A 20,320-nucleotide genomic window follows, 5' to 3' on the forward strand; every position below is an offset into this window, starting at 1 on the left:
CTAGACAGTTAGCGCGTGTTTGGTTTCCAATTTGTTTTCTGTTTTTGTCACACACACACACCCACTGACAGTTGTCTAATATTTTATTTCAAATTTTGTTTTAATATATTTTGTATATTATATTATCAGTGAATACTCAAGATGAGGCGTGAAAAACCTATTTTACTACAGGAAAGAAACTTACCCTCCTTGGAGAAGATGCGGGAATCGATGGAGTCCGGCTCGACCAGGTTAAAAACGTCGTCACTGGAGCTGATGTTGCCCAGCTGCAGGGCAAGTTCCAATGGTATCTGCAAGAGGTTCAAAGAATAAAAAAAACCTGTTATTTTTTTGCCAATAAATTTTAATATGATTTGCTAACAATCTTATAAATTTGTTTGTGCTTGATGCACTGACTGGTCCTCTCCGATTGCAGTTGCCTCAGGCAATCGAAGTAGGCATCGCGTTTAGGTGAATGTACATTTTTCGCTCTCCAAAATTTTCATTTCTACCGAGGTAAATATAATTTTCATTTCAAAATCATAAAACAGTGAAATTGCTTTGAACATTTCAAAAAGTGCTGTAAACCTTGCAAATTAGGCATTTTAAAGACTGGAATTTCAGGGCAACAAAACTTTAAAAGAGCGGTGAAGATTTGTCGAGTTTTGACAAAATCGACTGAAAAGACAACCGATGGAAGTGTCTGTTAATTGACGGTAATCTCCTTTTTTCAATAATAGTTAATATAGGTAACGAAAAGTAATTGTAATTACGTCCCTAGTGCGTTCGATTACAGAGATCAAGTCATTCATGTGTGTGCTCAGCTGTATTTTAGAGCTTACGCAACCCAGACTTCTTACTTAGCGTACAGTTCTTTTTTACCTGAACCATTAAAGCACCTGCTTCGAAGTCGCGTTTTGCACGGGTTTTCATGTGAATTTCGGAATTTACGTGGTTGTGCCTAATGCGCCTATCTTTACTCTTAGTTTTGGAATCCACGAGATTTTTTTTACGAGAATTCCGGAATTTACGCGAAACATATCCTTTGCGTAAAAAGCGACTCGAGTGAAAGGCAAACGGGGTTTTCGTTATAGGACTAAAATTAGAATGATAAATTAGACGATTATAAATCTTGGTTCAAATTTCAAGTGAGTTTTTTTATCTGTGCTTTAAAATACTGTATAGATTAACCATATTTTGAGTGCACTTCAATTGAAGCATGGATGAGATCCAAACGCCGGTGGAACGTGCTGCTCAAACCACAGATGCTAATGACACATTCCAGCATAACGGGACACAATAAGCACTCTTTGTTACCGTGTGAATCGCCTCCTGTTTCACCAATTTTTTGGCAAATACCTTGTAAAATAGTTGTTTCAAGAGTACTTCATTTTCCACTAGAATGCCAGGGATTTGATGAAACAGGAACCGATCTGCATAGTAGGGATAGTGGCCCGTAACGCTAGAATGTTTCTAATGCTATAGCTAATCGACCCATCCAGGTGCATGATGTAGTACAATCAAATTAGTCTTTCAAGCAACTATGTCTGGGTCCGATTATTAGCGGTGGGGTCCGACTTAGATCGGGATGGAAAACAGTCATTTTACAGCATCGTTAAAAGAAGCAATTCTAAGAGAGCTTCACATGGTTCTGTATGCCATTCTTTCAAACACGTTCGCGCCAACTTCTAAAGGGCATGGATTGAGATTTGATCCGCTCTCCTGATGAACAGCAAAACTGCGCTTGGATCTAAGAAACGTTGGGCTTGATATACAAATACTGGCTCTTCAATAGTTTTGTTATTAAATCTTTTATTCAGCTTATGCATTCTTTGGGATCACATAGAAAGCCCAAGTAAGACAAATGTTCTGAGCAGACTTATAAAACAAAATCCTTTTATGAATGAAGCATTTTGAAAGTCAGAGATGCTACAGCAGGATATCGCTCTATCCTCTGTAGTATAGAATATAGCTCCCAGTAGCGGAAATTTATCGCTAAGAGAATTGAAAAAATCAGAGGGGTTGTGTACAAGACACGACCACATATATAGGTAACGCAGGACTACGTAAGTCCCTTTGTAGTGATAGTGGCATGTATTCATGCTTGTAATCATTCGATTCATCATGTATACATGCTATATGCAACATATATACATGCTACATGCGTTGTATGTAACATTTATCAAAGTAGTAACATTGCATACGTTCAATTTTCAAAAGATTGTGCATTTGAAAACAATTTAACAACATCAAGAACACAAACTATTGCTTTCCTGCTAGCTGCTACCTTACTCAAATTAAAGATTGTTTTTATTATCCATGGTTTCCCACGTTGAAGGGATTTTACCAATTCAATCCTATTTTATCAACAGCACATCTTTTCACTACACTTCTAATAAAACGGCAAGCATGCGTATTCATCATATCAAGTTCGCCGAGGTTTAGTCGTCTCGCAGTCGCAGTAAAGAATTTGTGATCTGTTGAGACAACGAACTTGTGTCATTTTTTCTGGCACACTTCCCTAACACAGACATCAAATTGGACTAGGTTTAATCGCGTTCGTAAGAAATCTGTCGGCACGAGGGGGCTTTGTTACTTTCTCTGGCGTATTTCCCAAGCAAGGACATCAAAATGGTCTAGATTGAACCGTGGTGTTAAGAAATCTTGTTGAAATGAGGAAACTGTCGCTTGTTTTGGCTTACTTCCCAAGCACAGATATCAAATTGGTATAGGTTTAGATCATCGTAAAGAATCTTCCAACCAATCACGAAGCGAGAATTCTGGTAAAACATAGGTTCATTATTTTCAATTTTTCAATAGTTCAACATCAAGAACCTATACTTTTCTTCATTTGGGTCAATTCTTAGAAGATTTTCCGATCGATTGGTGTAAGAATATTGAAAATTGATCGGAAAACCGCTGAGCTATTAGCGCTCAAAACATTTCATTTTTCGTGACGCTCGCATTTTTCGATTTTTTGGAATGACACCCTATCTCAAAACTTGCCGTAAGACGTAGTCCTACGTCAAAAGGACTGAGAAACAGACCAAGTTTCCCTTTTAAAAGCTTTTTTTCTCAATCCTTTTTAACCTGTGCATGGGGGAATGAACGCTTTGTTAGGCGACGTATCCTCTCGGGGATGCTAGGATTTCTAATGCAGTGAAGGACAATGTTGGAAATCGAGCGAGAAGCAAGCAATGGCCATTCTTACGCGAGCGAATGTGAGGAGCATAGCCTCCAACACTTACTCTGCTGACGAAAGCATACGACAAACAATTGCATACATTTTACTAACTGCACACTCGCAAGCGCACAGCGTGTTTCCGTTCAGTCCGCTCACGAGGCAAACCATGCCAACAACTCGCGAGCGCAAGCGAAAACCTTAAGGATGTGCGGATACAGATTTTGCTTTATTTTGTTTTTATTTGTTCGTCCTATGCCATTACTCACACACAGGCTTGCCATTTCCTAACTAATTGTGCAAAAAGTGCACCTTTTTTTGTTCATAACAATGAGCAAAACTGCGGCCACAAATGAGAAATCCATCCACGCAAAGCGAAACAGGCCAAAAATAAAGAGATATATAAACAAAATTTTGTTTCTCATTGAGCGAAAAAGCAACTGCACGGGAATTTCAATGTTGTCATATCATCCACTATCGTTATATGCAACATTTTTTGCACTGTTGCCGCTGTGAGAAGTCTAAACAGTTTTTTAGTCCCATTTCATGGGCAGCCAAAAATTGTATTAACACTTTGTTGCTCAGTTCACTACTCAATGAGTAGAAGGTAGAACATCAATGGATTTTTTTTCCTGAATGGACGCATCACTACGAGCAGTATCGTTGATCTATTGTGATATCGGCCGGGTGTTTGCTGTATACCTCACTGCATTTTTTGCTATAATCGCTATTGAATGAGCGATATGCTTATTAAATGTTATGCGTGCTTGCGTGCAGTGGCGTTTACCCTTCCTTCAATGCTAGATCTACTTTACTCAACTTGCTCCTCAATGCCAGTACTGTCTCCAGTTACAGTCATCCCTGGCGAGGCTGACCAGTACATTTAACTATAAGAGTGACTTTTTGCACTGTCAAGAGTGCTTTTATGGGGGTCATATAGAATTCAGCGTGATGGAAGGGTAATTAGGGGCCTGAGAATAAACCCATGCTAAAGTCACTTGACATCGAATGGCCTGATCCTACTAAGATTCGAACCCATGACCACTCGCTTGTCAAAGCACACTCGGTAATCTTACGGCTACGCTGCAGCCACTTCCAGTGAGTGATTTGCCACAGAGTGCCAACGAGTGACTGATAAGAAGAACCGAACCAAAACTCACATATTAGCTGCAGCTGTGACATGCCGGAGCAGAGAGAGATACCGAGATGCTAGAGCTGCCGAAAAGAGACTTCACCGTCGTAAGAAACGTCAGCACTGAGATCGCATTCTTGTGGAGGCGGAGAATTGCTTCGAGAGGCACGATACAAGCTTCTTTAAAACCATCAACGGAAGCAGAAACCGGTCCGCGCCAATTCCTGTTATGTGCAACTACAAGAAGGAGAACCTAACTACCAAAAGATCGGAGGTGATTAGGCGTTACGAACAACATTTCGACGTACTGTTGAATGGTGAACAGGATAGAGCTGTCAACAGAATCAGGGTAACGATTGTGGATGATGGACAAGCAGTGGATCAACCAACCCCGCAAGAGACTAAAAAAGCAGCTAGAAAGGTGAAGAACGGCAAATCAGCTTCCGATCTTTTGAAAGTCGGGAGCGAACGGCTCTATTGTGCAATCCATCGGGTTATATGCTAAAGGTATGGACTGAGAAAGAACTGCCTATGAACTGGTTGGAAGGTCTCATAGGCCCTATTTACAAAACGGCCCACCGAGTCGAATGCAGCAATTGTCGGGGAATTGCTCTTTCCAATTCTGTATACAAAATTGTCTCCTGCATCCTGTTTCATAGACTGAGACCGAAGCCGAAAATCTGTGTTGGGAAATACGTTTTCCAAAATGACATTCCACGACGGGCCAGATATTAGCCTTGCGACCAATCCTCAATAAACTCCGGGAGTTTAAATTGCCGACTCACCATTTGTTTTCCAACAAAACTAATCCGGATCAGCCTTGATTGGACCGATATCATCGGTGTGAATCGTAGACAATGATGTGCCCAGGCTGGGGCACGTGTTCTACCTTCTTATTCTTATTCTTATTAATACCATCACAGCCACAATCAAGGATTCCTGGAAATAATTTTAATTATTTCTATTTAAAGAAATATTTCAAATTATTTTCTTGTCTGTATTAACATTTGCATAATATCAGTGATATATTGCAAATGTTTAATCGGCCAGGCCAACTGTGAAGTATTGCCGCGAAGACAATTGAAATACGAAATGAATCTTGTGTGAATAAGTTATTCATATATAGATGCATTTCAAAATCAACAGGAGAAGAAGAATCGGGGACGTCTCGTACCAACCGTTTCTGATTAATTGTAACTTTGTTTCGTTGGGAGTATCTTTGCTAATAAAGGTTAAGTGATACTCCGGACCCTCGGGGATGAACTTATGGTTTTTAGACCAAAAGCCAGGCTGCAAAAGGCCAAGGCGCCTTATTTCGCTATCTGGAAATAGATTAAACTAACCAACTAACAAAGGATTAACATAAATTATTTTATAAAAAGGTCAAATTTGTAAAAATACCCAAGAGAGAAAGAGAAATAAACAAGAGGAAATGATTTACTTCCCAGTTTGTGCTGTGATTTGAACCGCCAGATAGATTACTTCTGGATGGCAGTGGTCCCAGTTCCTCTTGGGCTCGATATTAAATATTTTGCTGCTGCTTCGAATTACCCCGTAGCAGCCGCACCATCAGTCTCCAATGAGATCTTGTTGCCTTTCTACTGCCCCCGTTGGATGAACTCGGAACCTGCCGCTTGAGCAAAACTTTCAAATTTAACCAATTCGACAGCGACGGCTTCTTGAAATTTTTCGATTTGTTCCGAGTTGGCTCCAATTCTAGATGATGATGATGATGATAATGATGGAGTCTAGATTGTTGCATTCTGCCAAACACCGGCTTTGACCCCCGGAGATATTTAACTTGCACAGCTTTATCCACAGTTACAAAAGTCAAAGCACATCGGACTCTCATCCTGCTACTTCCGGTCCTTCCCACTTGCTCCAAGATTCAATCGGGAATTACCAACCGGAACTAACGAAATGGTAGGAAATCTTAGCTTACAAGTATCGACAGAATCCACATTACACTATTTTTCACTTCAAACGGTCCAGCCACGCAAAACTTGAAACAGAATTACACATCGACAACCAATTAGCAGAAAGTTTTCCAGATATCAAAAGGAAAAATGCACTGTACTTTTACTTTTTTTTTCGATGGGCTGATTTCACACGGTTTCTGCCGAATTCGGTAATTAAATTTTATGTTAAAATCGAAGTTAAATGTTTCAATTTAAAAACGAAAAATTCGTGACGTAAAAATGCGTTACTGCGATCTTTTCCTGGGGCACGAGTTCCACCTTTTCTACAAAATTTGATATAGAACAAAAAGTTTCCTCAAGGTGCAACCCGAATCTCCGGAGCTGTTAGTTATTTGAATAACCAGTAACTTTTCGATAAGTAAATTAACTGCGTAAGATTAGATTCAGTCAGTCTCAAGTCATTTCAAGTAAGATTTCAAGTCCAATTTTATGTCCAATCACAATTCTAATTCCTAATTTAATTGTCAAGCAAAGTAAACTGATCCAAATTTGCGTCCAAATTCAAGTCCACTACAGATCAATTTAAAGTGCAATTTCATGTCCTATTTTAGGTCCAATTACTAAGTGGTTTAGGTCCTCCCTTAACAAAAAAGCCAAATTTCATGTTTTATTTTTAGCCCTTTTTCACCTCCGATATAAAGTCCAATTTTGAGTCCAGATTCAAGTTTAAAATAAGTCCCTTTTCATTACATGGAGGAATTACGTTACAGAGGCCTTGTCATAAGATGTTAGGCCCAGTAAGTAAGTATATGTTCATTTTGACGTTTACCTAACAAACATTTTTGTTTAAGAATAACTTATTCAGTCATTGTATAATTAATATCCGTGGAACAAGTGCTTGATAAGCAATAATACAACAAAAATGTTCTTAGGGTAGTTTAATTCCTATTTCAACTCAGATTTCAAGTCTAATTTGAAGGTCAATTCTCTACCTTTTAAACTTAATTTAATTTCAATTTCATCTCCGATTTCCACTACAATTCAAGTCTGATTTTATGTCATGTCAAGTTTAACTGCAATTCCAATTTAATTCCAATTCAAGTCCGTTTTCATCTCCGATTTCAAGTTCCGTTTAAAGTCTAGTTTAATTCTAATTTTCAAGTCTAAATCAAATTTAAATCAAATTTAAGTCCAATTTGAAGTCTAATTTAATTTAAATTTCATCTCCGATTTAGTCCAATTTATATCCGATTTGATGTCTTAAGTCCAGATTCAGAATGTAAGTCAACTGTCAAGTCCAATTTAAATACCGATTTCAAGTCTAATATAAAGTGCAATTTCAAATTTGACAGAAGTCTAATATCGTGTCTAATTTTAGGTCCAATTTCAATTGTAAATGAATTCCAATCCAATTTTACCCCGATTTAAAGTGCAATTTGAAATCCAATTATCAGTTCCGTTTCAAACGCAATTTCAAATCAAACTTCAAGCTGAGGTCCAAAATCAAATCCGTATTCCAAGTTCAATTTTAGGTTTTGTTATAAATACAATTTCAAACCCACTTTTATGCCTTCTCTATAAAATGTAAAAAATCTCGTAATCGGACGGAATTCCAAAGCCCAAAGTAATCTATTTGATCAGGATTTTTCCGCCATCCTACGATTACGTGATTTTCCAAACCAAACATCTTCTGTTGTCTGGGAACGCCAGTGATCGTAGAGCTGTATAAGAGGCGTACACGCATCTTAAGAAGCAACTTTACAAAGTATAAGCCCTCATAAGGAGGGCCCATCATAAAGTCTACCAAAGTAAAGTATGCAACAGCTAGCAGAAAGCATGGTAGCCCTTCGGCTGTTCAATCTGCGGTGGTGACTACTGGAGATGCTTTTGAAATGGCCGACGAATTTGTTTACTTTGGTACGTCAGTGACATGTCATATCGAAAAACTGTGTTGAGCACATCCCTAGGATCTCAAAGGGTACTTTGATGAAATTTTTTTCGTTCCAAAGATCCAACCGTCAACAGAAATGCGCGTCCAGGAGGGCTTGATCACGTCAGACCAAATTTATGACAGTCAAAGCACCTGGAAAATTGGCAATAAACAATACCGGTTTAATGGGTTTGATGGATGGATGGATTAAGGTGATCTACAACTTGCCATAGATATCCCTGCACCGGGCAATTTGTGGCTCAGCTTGAATTTTTATTAGTTTGTTTACGGCTGTTATGAAACAATACGTGAATCACCGAATCAATGAAAGTATTGTTTTGTAAACGATCGTCATTATGACCGAAACGTTACTCGAATGTAACTTGCAAAACCAGAATATGTCCCACGTCGCAGCCCTATCTGCCGACACCCCAATTATCACCCTCTCGCGAATCGGAAAACTGCTTTCGGCATAAATGCGATGCGCTGGCAGCGCAATTTTCCCACCGTAACGCTGCTGGTAGCAGTAGCTTCGAGATGAATAATCCCATATTTTAGTAAAACCGTCCAGGATCGATGTAAGAGCAGTGTCAATAGCACAACCACGTGCGATGAAAGATCTACAGGTCTACAGCATTGAATTGGAACACCTTCGGCGTCACGTTGCCATGCGCTGCTCTCGCCTGTCCACTGAAGTAGTGAAGTGATTGGCATGCGAAGAATTTCTTCCTTTGCGACATTCATCCACCCCACAGCCAGCAGACCTTTTACAGGCGCGGATGACTCATACCAGTAATTCGCGCGATTCTGCACGCGGAGGTGTCGTCGCCGGCGCAGATTATGAAATGCGCCTCAGCTTAACTCAACCGACCGTATGCATAGAATAGGCAAATGTCACATTGGCCGTCGACCAAGTGAAACAACAACAAACAAGCGAATTCCAGCCAAGGTGAGTGTGCCGAGCCGACCCTCAACCAGCCAGCAGATCGATTGGCCGTCGAATTCGACCCATATACAGTGGGTTTCAAACAACGATAAATTTCATTCCAGTTGCTTTTGAAGGAGCAAAAATTATCACTCGAGTGCATGATATCACACAGCAGCGCTGATTGGAGGTATAATCAGTTAATTAAGTTAGCTCGTCGCGTCGTCTCACTGAATGAGACACGATCATCCACCAGTTGGCATCAACTATAGCTTCTTTTACGTAGGAGAACACAACGACTAAACACGCGGCTTCTACTATAACTTGCTTTGTGATGGTCGCTTGTTGACGGACAGCATAATGGAAAGTTGAGACGACATAAAAGCTTCCAGTACTTCCGTGAGTTTTGTCGGCACGCGAATTAGAAGCTAAGCTGCTCGTATTAATTTACTAATTGACAATAGCATTAGAATTCTATCTAGAAACTGCCTAGCTTTGTCAATCAGTTTAAACGATTTGAATCAGCTTTAAATGAACTCATTTAAATCTGTCGTTTGCAATTAGGTAGAATATAGAAGCCAATAAATTTACAAACGTGAAAGATTATTGGTTGCACTTATGAGAATATAAGTGTTTGAAGCGCATTTCGGCGTTATACCTACACGACACAACGACTTTATGCGAGCACAGACATAGGAGCTGTTAAGCTGAAAGTATTAAATTCATGCACAGGTTTATCCAGGTTTATCGAAAAATCCGGTTTTATCTTAGTTCTCTCATCTCTATAAATAAGATTGGGCAGTATGCTATGTTAACAGAGGATTCAACTATATTCGAAGCTTACGCTTTGTGTTTGTGTCTTATTTTTATCTTTGTTATACTTTAACAAAGATTTGGAAAGTTATCGAAAAACACGAAGTTGATTCGAAGCCCGGAGGGCAATGTACCAATCGATACGTGTTACTTCGATACGATACGTGTCACTTTTTGTTTGCGGTAAGGAGAAAAAACCTTTAATCTTTTGTACTTTGTGCCTAAAGCGGGGTACGCTGCTGAAAAGTAATGGGTAAAAAGATAGGACAAGAAATGCTCAAGAAATCGATTTCTTTTACGATTTCTTAAGCAGTACGCACTTCATAAGAAATATTATTTCACGTTCAGATGGCGCAGTTTTACATGCAGGTGAATTAAAACGTCACTTTTCCGTACGGAATAATATCCGGCGCAATTATTACCACAAGAAAAAATGACAGGTGGTTACTTGCATTGGAGTTGTCAAAATTTCTTCGGTAAATAGCAAGATTTTTTCTTGAGCTGTTTTCTTTTCAGCAGCGTACCCCGCTTAACCACTAAAAAAATTCCGTCCATTTCCTGACGCGTTTTTCCTCTCTCACGCACGCTCAGAAGTAGCATCTCTAGCTCCGCACTTCTCTGTTACCTAGACGTTCACCGATGCGTGGATGGCGCCCAATTTGACTTCCATCCCTTCACGACCACCCTCGCGGGTCCATCTGCTGTTTGAGGACGAATCCGATTCCTGTTGCCATTTGGCCAGGGACTCCTCTCTGACAACTTTCCGAATTCCTCTAGTTTCCATTCGCATATAAGTCTCCTTGTCTTCCACCAATAGGGATCATTCCTGTGATGACTGTTCGATAAGCACTCGCGGCTCTCATGTTCAGTTTTGTTAGGTATCATTCGGTTCTCAACGCTGAAATCCAGGCTGGACATTCGTACCTGAGAATCGACAGGGAGACACCAGCCAGAAGTCGACGTTTACTACTGTTAGGTCCGTAGCTATTCGGGACAATTCTAGCCAACGCATTGATGGCCTTCACCGTCTTCTCACAGACATAGTCCACGTGACTATTAAAATTAAGCCGATCGTCGGTCATCACTCTCAGGTGCTTCAGTGCTAGCGCTGCCACTATGGGCCAGAAATTAAAATTTCGGGACAAAAATATTTGCGGTTAAACGGCATGCCTCGGCTCAATGTGGTCTTCCGAAACTTTTTGAATAAAAAATTGATGCATATTTTGAAGGGGTCGCCTAATATTTAAGCGTTACTTATACAACAATTTAAATAATAACTTTTTGAGTAAACTTTTTTTCACCTTTTTGGTTTCTAAATATTAAAGATAAACCAATTTCAAGTATTTTTCTAAAGATATCAAACTTCTACCTTTTACCCATTTTCAGCAATAGACCTTTGTTTATGAACGACCCCTCAAATCACATTTCTTCTTGTAACATGTTTATTTCAACAGGCAGCTCCATGTGATGTTCTAGACAATATTTTCCACATAAAAGAGGAATATTTTTGCTGAAGACTATTTTGCTCTATATGCATTAATTAATAAGATATAACTGATTTTAGGTTGAAAACCGTCTGATGAAAAATCCGAATATCTTAGCCATCTGCAATTAGTTTGCATACCAATTTGTAAGGAATTGTTAAAGTTATCTGCCCAAATGTGTATTTCAGAGAATACCTGGGAATACCATGGCTGGGAATAACGCAAATTTTTTTTCAAACATTTTATAACTTAATAAATATGCGTCCTAGCGTCAAACAGTCTTCACAGAAAATATGTATTTTAATATACTGAATAACTTTGTAGAACATTTGAAAGCAATAAAATAATCGTGTGCAAAGTTATTGAGTGTAATTGATTTTTAAGTGCTCTTTTTTAACACATTATTATATTTCGCAACCGGTAAAAGATAGATAGTTAGTTTATTCAGTAAAGTTGCTTATTTTAGTATGTTCTGCAACTTTTGAGGAAAAAATTTTCTTTTTGAAATTATTTAAGAAAACAAAAGTTTGTATCACCCTAATAGGTGAATTCATGGTCACCCCAATAGTGCAGGAAGATGCGCTATATTTTATTATTTTATTTCTCCGAAGACACCATCCTTGAAAAAATACACATTTTTCATCAGACGGGTTTTAACCTAAAATCAGTTCTATCGTATTAATTAATGCAGAAAAAGCAAAACAGTCTTCAGCAAAAATATTCCTCTTTTATGTGCAAAATGTTGTCTAGAATATCAAATTGAGCTGTCTGTTGATATAAACATGTTACAAGAAGAAATGTGATTTGAGGGGTCGTTTATAAACAAAGATCTATTGCTGAAAATGGGTAAAAGGTAAAAGTTTGATATCTTCAGAAAAAATACTTGAAATTGGTTTATCTTTAATATTTTAAAACCAAAAAGGTGAAAAAAAGTTTACTCAAAAAGTTATTACTTAAATTGTTGTTAAAGTAACACCTAAAAATATCCAATCCCAATCGTCCAATAGGACGACCCCTTCAAAAGATGCATCATTTTTTCATTCAAAAAGTTGCGGAAGACCACATTGAGCTGAGACATGCCGTTTAACCGCATATATTTTTGTCCCGGAATTTTAATTTCTGGCCCATAGTGCGCTGCAGGGCAGTTCTACAGTCAACACACCGTCAACGACCGAGAGAAGAGCCTTGAGGGACACCCGTCGTAATCTGCACTTATCACTACCCCTTGGCCGTCTCGTACACCAACACTCGGTTCGGGAAGTAACTCTTCAGGATCTTGCACAGGATCTAGCCTCCCAGCTGGCGCTATTGAAGGTGTTTTTGACGCCGGTGGTTATCACCGCCCAATATCGAACGGCCCTCCGTTTTGAAGTGACCGTCCTCTAGACAGTTCTGCAGCACCGTTCTAAACATGTCCGGAAACGCTTGTATTGCAGTTTTTATGCGGTTATGCTAGGAATTCCGTTAGGGTTTGGCGTCCTCTTCATTTTTAGGCCTCTTGCAACAAGCTGCTCGTTGGACACCTGTATACTCTCGGCGTTGTCCCCTTCGTCTAAGTACGGAGTTATGGCCACCACGCTGGGTCGTGCCTTGGAAAAAGTCCTTCTACGATGACTGTGTGTGTAATGTGTATGTATGTTTGTGTGTCTGTGGTATAGAGAAGAAACCTGTTGGCCTGTTACAAAATGAGAGTGTGGGATTCACAATTTTATACTTTGTGCCTAATCACGAAGAAACTTCCTGCTTTCTTCGTCCAATTCCTGCCCTTCTTTCCCTCTCGTTCACGCTCGGGGGTAGCATCTTTCGCTTCGCACTACGGCAAATCTTGGACATTTGAAGACCCCGTGCTCTGCTGTTTCTACAGCTCCTCTGACTGACTGATTTACTGACCAGAACGCCCTTCGTTTTTTGGCATACAACTAGCATTCTCTACATCCAGTTTTTAATCTTCCCGATTGCCTCGATCAAATCATTTTCACCTGCTCCATTGGGGCCAATCCCAGTGTTAGCTAGCACTCAAACCTTTTACGCAACTTTTATTCATCGTTGTACGTAACGTTCCGTGAATGGAGATGGGCGAAGCCTTGCGAAACTTCCGCCGTAACGTTCATCGTCTTTCTCCCCTTAGCGGCCTCGTAAACAAGCACTCAACTCTGGAAGACACACCTCAGAGATCTGCATTGATATTCCAGAACCTGTATTCTATCTAGTGACCCGGCGATGATATCCCGGCAGGCCCTGTTAAGGGCGTTTTTCACGTTAAAAAAACCACGTTACAACACAAATGAAAAAACGATCTCAACTTCGTTTCTATCTGGAGGACTTTTTGGCTCGCTCGATTACCGTGGACCACCCTTTTCGAAACCAGAACTGCATATGACAAGCCATGTTCAACTTCCGAATACCTTTCCAGGTATGTACCACTTGTACACGGATCCCTGGCAGCCTTTCCTGGCTTCGTCAATAGCATTAACTTCAGGATATTCCACCTGTTCGGGAAGCTACAATCTTTCAGGCATTTCTGCAGCACCATGCTGAACATATCCGGGAACGCTTGTATAGCTGTTTTCAGGTCCACGTTAGGCATTCCATCCGAACCGGATTACTTCTTAGCCTTGAGCCGACCAGCCAGAGAGATTGTTACGCAAATTTGTAATGCCCTAAAACATTTACATATATTTGTTAAATCCTACTGAACTGCATCCTACAGAACTGACAGAAAAGTCGGAAATACAACGGACTCAGGTAATGTTTGCATTAAAAAATAGACAAAAATTGCCGATTTTTCATGGGTTTACCTCCACACGCACTGACATAACTAGCCATTCAGCATTAATCATAGTAACCCATGAGTCAGCACAAAAAATTGACAGCTCTATTAGTCGAACTCTATCCATGATGGCCAAAAAACAGTGAAGCTACACCGTTCAGAAGTGTGCGCGTTCAAAGTACGGTGCCCCGCCGCGTCAAAAACCGCCCGTGTCGGTATCTACATCTTGGCACTATTGGACAACAATCAGAGCATCGAAAGAAACCCCGGTTCCGGACGGCCAACGACCCTGAGCGACACGAAGTTCCAAAGCATGCTGAAGAGAAAGACCGACGGAAAAGTGGCTACATTGCTGCGTGCGCTTGGCCGAGAGGTCAGTGCAACCGGCCAAACAGTGAAAAAGTACCTGGCGAACATGAACATACATTTTGTTTTTTATATTTTGCTCAGGAGCGGCATTCCCGTCCACTGGTCTCGGAAGTGCAAGAAATGACGCTGCGGCAGTGACTGAATATGATGATCAAGACGATTTTCCCGGCAAATCGCGCCGTGGCGGTGGTGATAGACGACGAGATCTATCTCACCCTGGATGGCAATGACTGGTAGGGAACTTCGTATTTTACTTCCCCCACGAAGGAAGTGAGCTCCGAGGGGAAGTTCATTTCACACACCAAGTTCCCCACAAGAAGGTGCTGCTGTGGCTGACAACCAGTGAGAAGGGGAAGTCAAAGCCGCTCATCTTTCGCTCCGGACTGGCCATGAACGGGGAAATTTATAGTACGGAGTGGCTGCCGAAAGTTGCGTTGTTCATCAAGAAATACCTGAATATCGATGTGGTGCCCAAGTCGGCGAACCCGCCCAACGTCCCCCAGCTGCGTTCTTTCGAAAATTTCTGGGTAAACCTGAAACGTAAGATCTACTCCAACAATTTTGTAGCAAAAGCTGAGGAGGAATTGATAAGTAAAACGAAGAAAGAACTCAAAAACATGCCTACACGCATGTTTTCGACCGCCACGAACACGTTTCGAGCGATGTGTTTCGTGCACATGGACACTCGAGTCCCTTCGAGACGCGACGAGGGTTAAGACGTTTCCGTACCAGGTATGCGGCTGTATCCCAGGTTAGGGGCTGAGACAAAACCTAAAAAAGTTCGTAAAGCAGCATGAAGAGGCTACTAATTTTTAATTGGCACGGTCAAAGTCAAAGTGTTTTGTTATTGACTTTGGCAAATATTATCAATCTATAGCATACCCAGCTAGCATTTTCATATGTATATAAAGGATAAAAATCATCATTACGTACAGCTATACATGCTATCAAAACGTATTTGATGCGCAAAATTGGTGTATCCGTACTATTTTGGAGGCTATATACGTGATTAGCAATAATTATAAGCGTTACGACTATATATGTATTTATATACGATAATATCCGATTAAGCGCGACTCGCTTCGTAATGCTATACGATTTTGTGCTGAAAATCGTATGTATGTCAGTTATTATCATTATATACGATAGAAAATCAACTTGGGCCTACTTTATCAAGCTTTAATTACGCTTTTGCATTTGTTAAGAGATATTTACGATAATTTTCCTACATTGATATACGAGTTAGTGCTAGCTGGGATAACATGTTAATGTATCTTTTGCTTCATTTAAATGTATCTTCTGCATGTATTATGCAGATCTTCGTGAACTGCTGCCAGCATCATTGTTCTGGCTTGGTTGCTTTACACTTGGATCTCTGGATTTGGAACTTCATCGTCGAAGTCACCAGCGCCAAAAAGAAACAGATGGAATTTTCTTATGATAGTTCACTCGATGAAGAACTTAAACAGAAGGAGATGCTTACATTTCATGTAAATGTCGAAATACAGAACGCTCTTTCATGCGAGGAAGTAGCTCCCCCTTGTACCAGCACAAAGCTCGTAGAGACGTTAAAAATTAATACTGTAAACTAGTTGGGTTTTTACGAAGTTTGCCCTAAAAATTGATCATATATTTCTTTTGGAACGAACCATCCTACAGAACTTGCAGAAATGTCGGAAGTACAACGTGTCCAGGTATTACTATTTATTGACTTCGAAGCAGCGTACGATACAGTCGATCGAGACTAGCTATAGCAGATAATGCACGAACACGACTCGAGCGGATGTGTTTCGTGCACCTCCCGGGGACACTCTCGAGCCCCTTGCGAGACGCGGCGAGGGTTAAGACAAGCAAAGCAAAGCCTTGGGTTTATACCGTCTTTAGACTTTGCCCTTCTTTATCGACAGACTTCACAGCCGGCTGTTAGAGTACAGGAAAATTACGGGGCCAGTGCAACGATCCTACTGTTCAACATCGCTCTTAAGGATCCGCCGAGTGGGCATCGAAACAAGAGGCACGATTTTTAGCAAAGGTCCTCCTAGGCATCGCAGATGACTTTGATATCGTAAATTTGACCAAACCTCGTAATTTTAGTCATGCCCTTGAAATGTGGTCAGGCATATGTTAATGTTTTTTGAAACGATGGTTCTACACTTGATGAAGGGACGGTAAGGGAAAGTAATGAAGGATTTTTTGGGAATGGAGGGGAAAGAGTGGAAAGGAAGGGAGGGGGGGGGGTTAATAGTTAGCTACACTTAACAAGTTGTCATTGTGACTTCTACCATTCCCGGTCCATTCCCAAAAAAGTCCTTCTTCATTACTTTCTTTTACCGTCCATTCATCAATTGTGGAACCATCGTTTCAAAAAATATTTGATATCGTAGCCAGGAGCTTTTCAAATTGAAAGACGCAGTTTAGGAGGATTGGGCTAAAATTAAATACGTCGAAGACCAAATACATGACAGGAAGACGCCCAAAGGATACAAACGAGCACCTCCCACGGACGGAAACCGTTGACGGCGATGGGGTATAAGTTCTAGATGAGTGCCATGTTCGAGTGGAAGGTGCTACGCACGATGTATTGACGGAGTACAAACTGAAAGCGGTGAGTTACATGGCACTGCTACGGGCGGTGGTGGGCCGGATACGTCGTAAGGATGCCGGATGACAGTGCGATGAAAACGATTCTATTGAACAACCCCACCGGTACCAGGAAAGAAGGGAACCTACGCGCAAGATGGCTTGACCAGATCGAAAGCAACCTGCAATTTACGGGATGCCTAGGAAATTGGCATAGTCCAAGCTCAAGTTGAATGGAGACAATTGCTTGAAAAAGCAGGTTTTTAAGGACGTGTCGATTTCTATCTGAAATAACAAATAAGATGCTATAACAATGGTTCCTTTCATCAATAGGTGTCACGAAATCGGGTTATAGTATAGAAGGAATTTGACTAGCTCAGCATCGTTTTAGACTAATGTTTACATTTCTAACTAGCGACTCTCTGAATCTTTAGTGTCGTTTCTTATCGGTTTCGTGAAATGGCCAAGCAATTCCCCAAAGCGCTAATAGATTGGACATAAACATGTATAAACTGATGTTTATATAACGAATATTTTGATTGTTTACTATGGAAGTTCGTTATGATAAACAATCAAATCGTCAGCCACGAGAAATCGATAAAGGGGCTTCTTCCGACAAGTTCTATGTCTGCTCTAGAAGATAGAATAACTTTCATTAACAAATCAAGTACAATAACGACAAAGCGTTTCATTTTACTAAAAATAGCCACTCTATTATCAGATATTCCATGGAAGCATATTATTCCCAAACTAATTGACTAAATTACTTGCAATGAGTCACTTCGTAGTAAACCGTCACGCCAACAGCAAAAAAGACCCATTTATAATTTCAGGTGGTCAATCAAATCACTGAAACCGGTTGCGTATAACAAATCAAACACCATCAATCGGTGGAACAATGCAACAATCCCCAATAAGGGACGCCTTCCGATGCCGATCATCGAGCTCCTAATGACCATTTATTGCACAATAAACAAGTGTGATTGCGCGCGATAAGAACGTGTCAGAGCGAAAGAAAAAAAATGAGCAACGCACTTTGCTTACTTTGGCACGTACCGTACGGCATGCATTGGTATCGAACAAAATACGAGAGAAACCCTATCGTTTTATTACTCATCGACGACGACGGCGACAGTACCTACTGTTTGCACATCATTAAAACAAACAATTGAAATAATTAATCGTACATACTTGCTCGTCTCCAACGAGACTATTTTCTCTAAGGTGCAAGGCGTTTTTTTTCTACTAATGGATCAGACATTGAAATGGGTAAAAAGTCTTATCATTCCAACGTCGAATGCCACCACGTTCTCAAGGTAAACGTCAGTGATTTACTGGAATGTTCACCGCCGCCGCCGCCGCTTCGACTCGACGAATTGTTGAGTCAAGGCCAGTTGTTGCTGCCGATAAACACTTGTCACTACGTTGACGATTAGCTAGTTTGATACACATTCAAGGGTAAGTTCTATGAAACACAGTTTTATGGTGATAGATTATTATCAGTGAGTCACAAAGCTAGGTAAGTAGTAGAAATGGCGACCGGCGACGCCGGTCGCGTAAAATCAAGTAGGCCAACTTACATCATCGCCGCAGCAACCGTCGAAATCGTCCGCCTCGCGTTTGACATCTTTGTTCAAGAGATTGTAGCGTTCCTTTTCGTTGGGGAAAATCATCCGGTTGTCGCCGTTGCTGTTGCCCCGGTAGGACCGTCCGTAGTATGGAGTGCCTTCGATGGCCGAAGCGTGTCCACCGGAAGGACCACCGGTTAGCGCGAGCACAGTAAGCATCGCTACGGCAAAGCTTGCATGCACTTGAAATCGTCGCATCTTACTTAATTTTGTTTTTTTTTTTCTTTTTTCGTTTGCACTTTCACGATCTAGGGCACTGAACGTATTTTCTTCTTGTCTATGTCGGCCAGGCCGAATTTTTCTTCGAGAGAAACACGATAATTGCACTTGGACACACAACAACCGCACTGCCCGCCCCTGTTTATTCTGATTGTCTCGTTCTGGGTGATGCCGCCTGCTTCTCCTTCGATTAGCCGATGTGCATCTTCAACGTCCACTTGACTCAGTTGGGGAACTAAAAATAACAAGATTATAGGCAAAAATCGATTGATTCGGTGGGTTCTGGTCCGTGTCGGGTGCCGGCCGCCGCCGGCGGCGGGTGCGAAATGTTTGCACTACTCAAACGAAACGGTGAGAAGAAGAGAGGCAGCGAAAAAAAAAATAAAAAAAAAATAAACATAGGCCAACCATCAAAAACACGCGAAATGATTGCCCCAGGTAATAAACCCTGTCAAGTGGCTGCGGCCGCAGCCGCGCCGGACACTTGACGTGCCTTCTTTGTGTGCTTTTTGTGGTGTGTGGCTACTAAATGGCAACAAACAAAACGGATTAATTTTTGCGCGAATAACCGTTTAGATAAAACGTCAAACGGTAAAACGGCAGCGCAGCATGCCGTGCCATGATCTGGGCGTCGGCGTCGGATTTATAAATCGGACGGGTAGTTTCCTTAAAAACACGCGGAGTTCTTACCCTATATATTGTATCCTCTGTGGTGGCAATGTCGTAATAGATGATTCAAATCTGCGAGACTTCCCTGTTAGCTTTTAACAAAAAAAAACCTGCGTAAAACTTCGTCTTACCGCAAGGTATCATTCCGACAACTTTGCTGAGGAATAACTCTGCCAATTTTAAAACGGATTGCATGCCAATAGGTACAAATTATTTGAAGACTTCAATCGTTCGGGACTATCTTGGTCGTTGCGTCCAGAAGCTGGTTACCTTTTTGTTGACGATCTATGGTCATGACTCTGAAAGAACTCTGTAAGGACATCCTTAATCGGATCCAGGAGAAGACGACGTTATTCTCCGGGCCGGAAGCAGGCTGGATCATGTGTAGATCATATCACAACGCTGTCTCCTCAATGTTGCCTACCATAGTGAGGCTGAGGCCATCAGTGATTTGAAGCAGGCAATAATGGTTAACGGCAAGCAGATGGAGCAGCTTTCTAAGAAAGTACAAGAGACTGTCCGATAAAATGTCGTCGCGATGAGCGCTTCGTGGTTGCCAAGCCGTTCCTTGGAGGTACGAAACCATCGACTTCTGAAGCCGTATAATCACAGTTCTCCCTCCGAAGGAATTATTCTGGTTCTACCTGTCCAGAATTCCCCCTAGTGTTGAAGCGGATGCAGTAACTGATTTGGTTAGGGTATGTTTGCAGTTCGATGGACCA

The 20,320-nt window shown here is 41.0% G+C and overlaps 1 protein-coding gene across 6 annotated transcripts in view; it reads right to left on the reverse strand.

Moving 5' to 3' along the window:
* LOC128742053 (uncharacterized) overlaps positions 1 to 20,320 on the reverse strand; it is a 47,341-nt gene that overhangs the window by 18,284 nt on the left and 8,737 nt on the right. For all 6 annotated transcript variants that reach the window (XR_008412245.1, XM_053838249.1, XM_053838258.1 and 3 more), the window contains exons 2-3: positions 18,663 to 19,164; positions 185 to 290 (exon numbers count right to left, since the gene is read on the reverse strand). Coding sequence is in view for 5 of the 6 variants with exons in the window: in XM_053838249.1 (XP_053694224.1) it covers positions 185 to 290; positions 18,663 to 18,908 (352 nt within the window). In the remaining variant the exon portion in view is untranslated. The remainder of the gene's footprint in view (positions 1 to 184; positions 291 to 18,662; positions 19,165 to 20,320) is intronic.

The sequence above is a fragment of the Sabethes cyaneus genome, chromosome 1 (genome assembly GCF_943734655.1).
Source record: "Sabethes cyaneus chromosome 1, idSabCyanKW18_F2, whole genome shotgun sequence".
Classification (NCBI taxonomy): Eukaryota; Metazoa; Arthropoda; class Insecta; order Diptera; family Culicidae; genus Sabethes; species Sabethes cyaneus.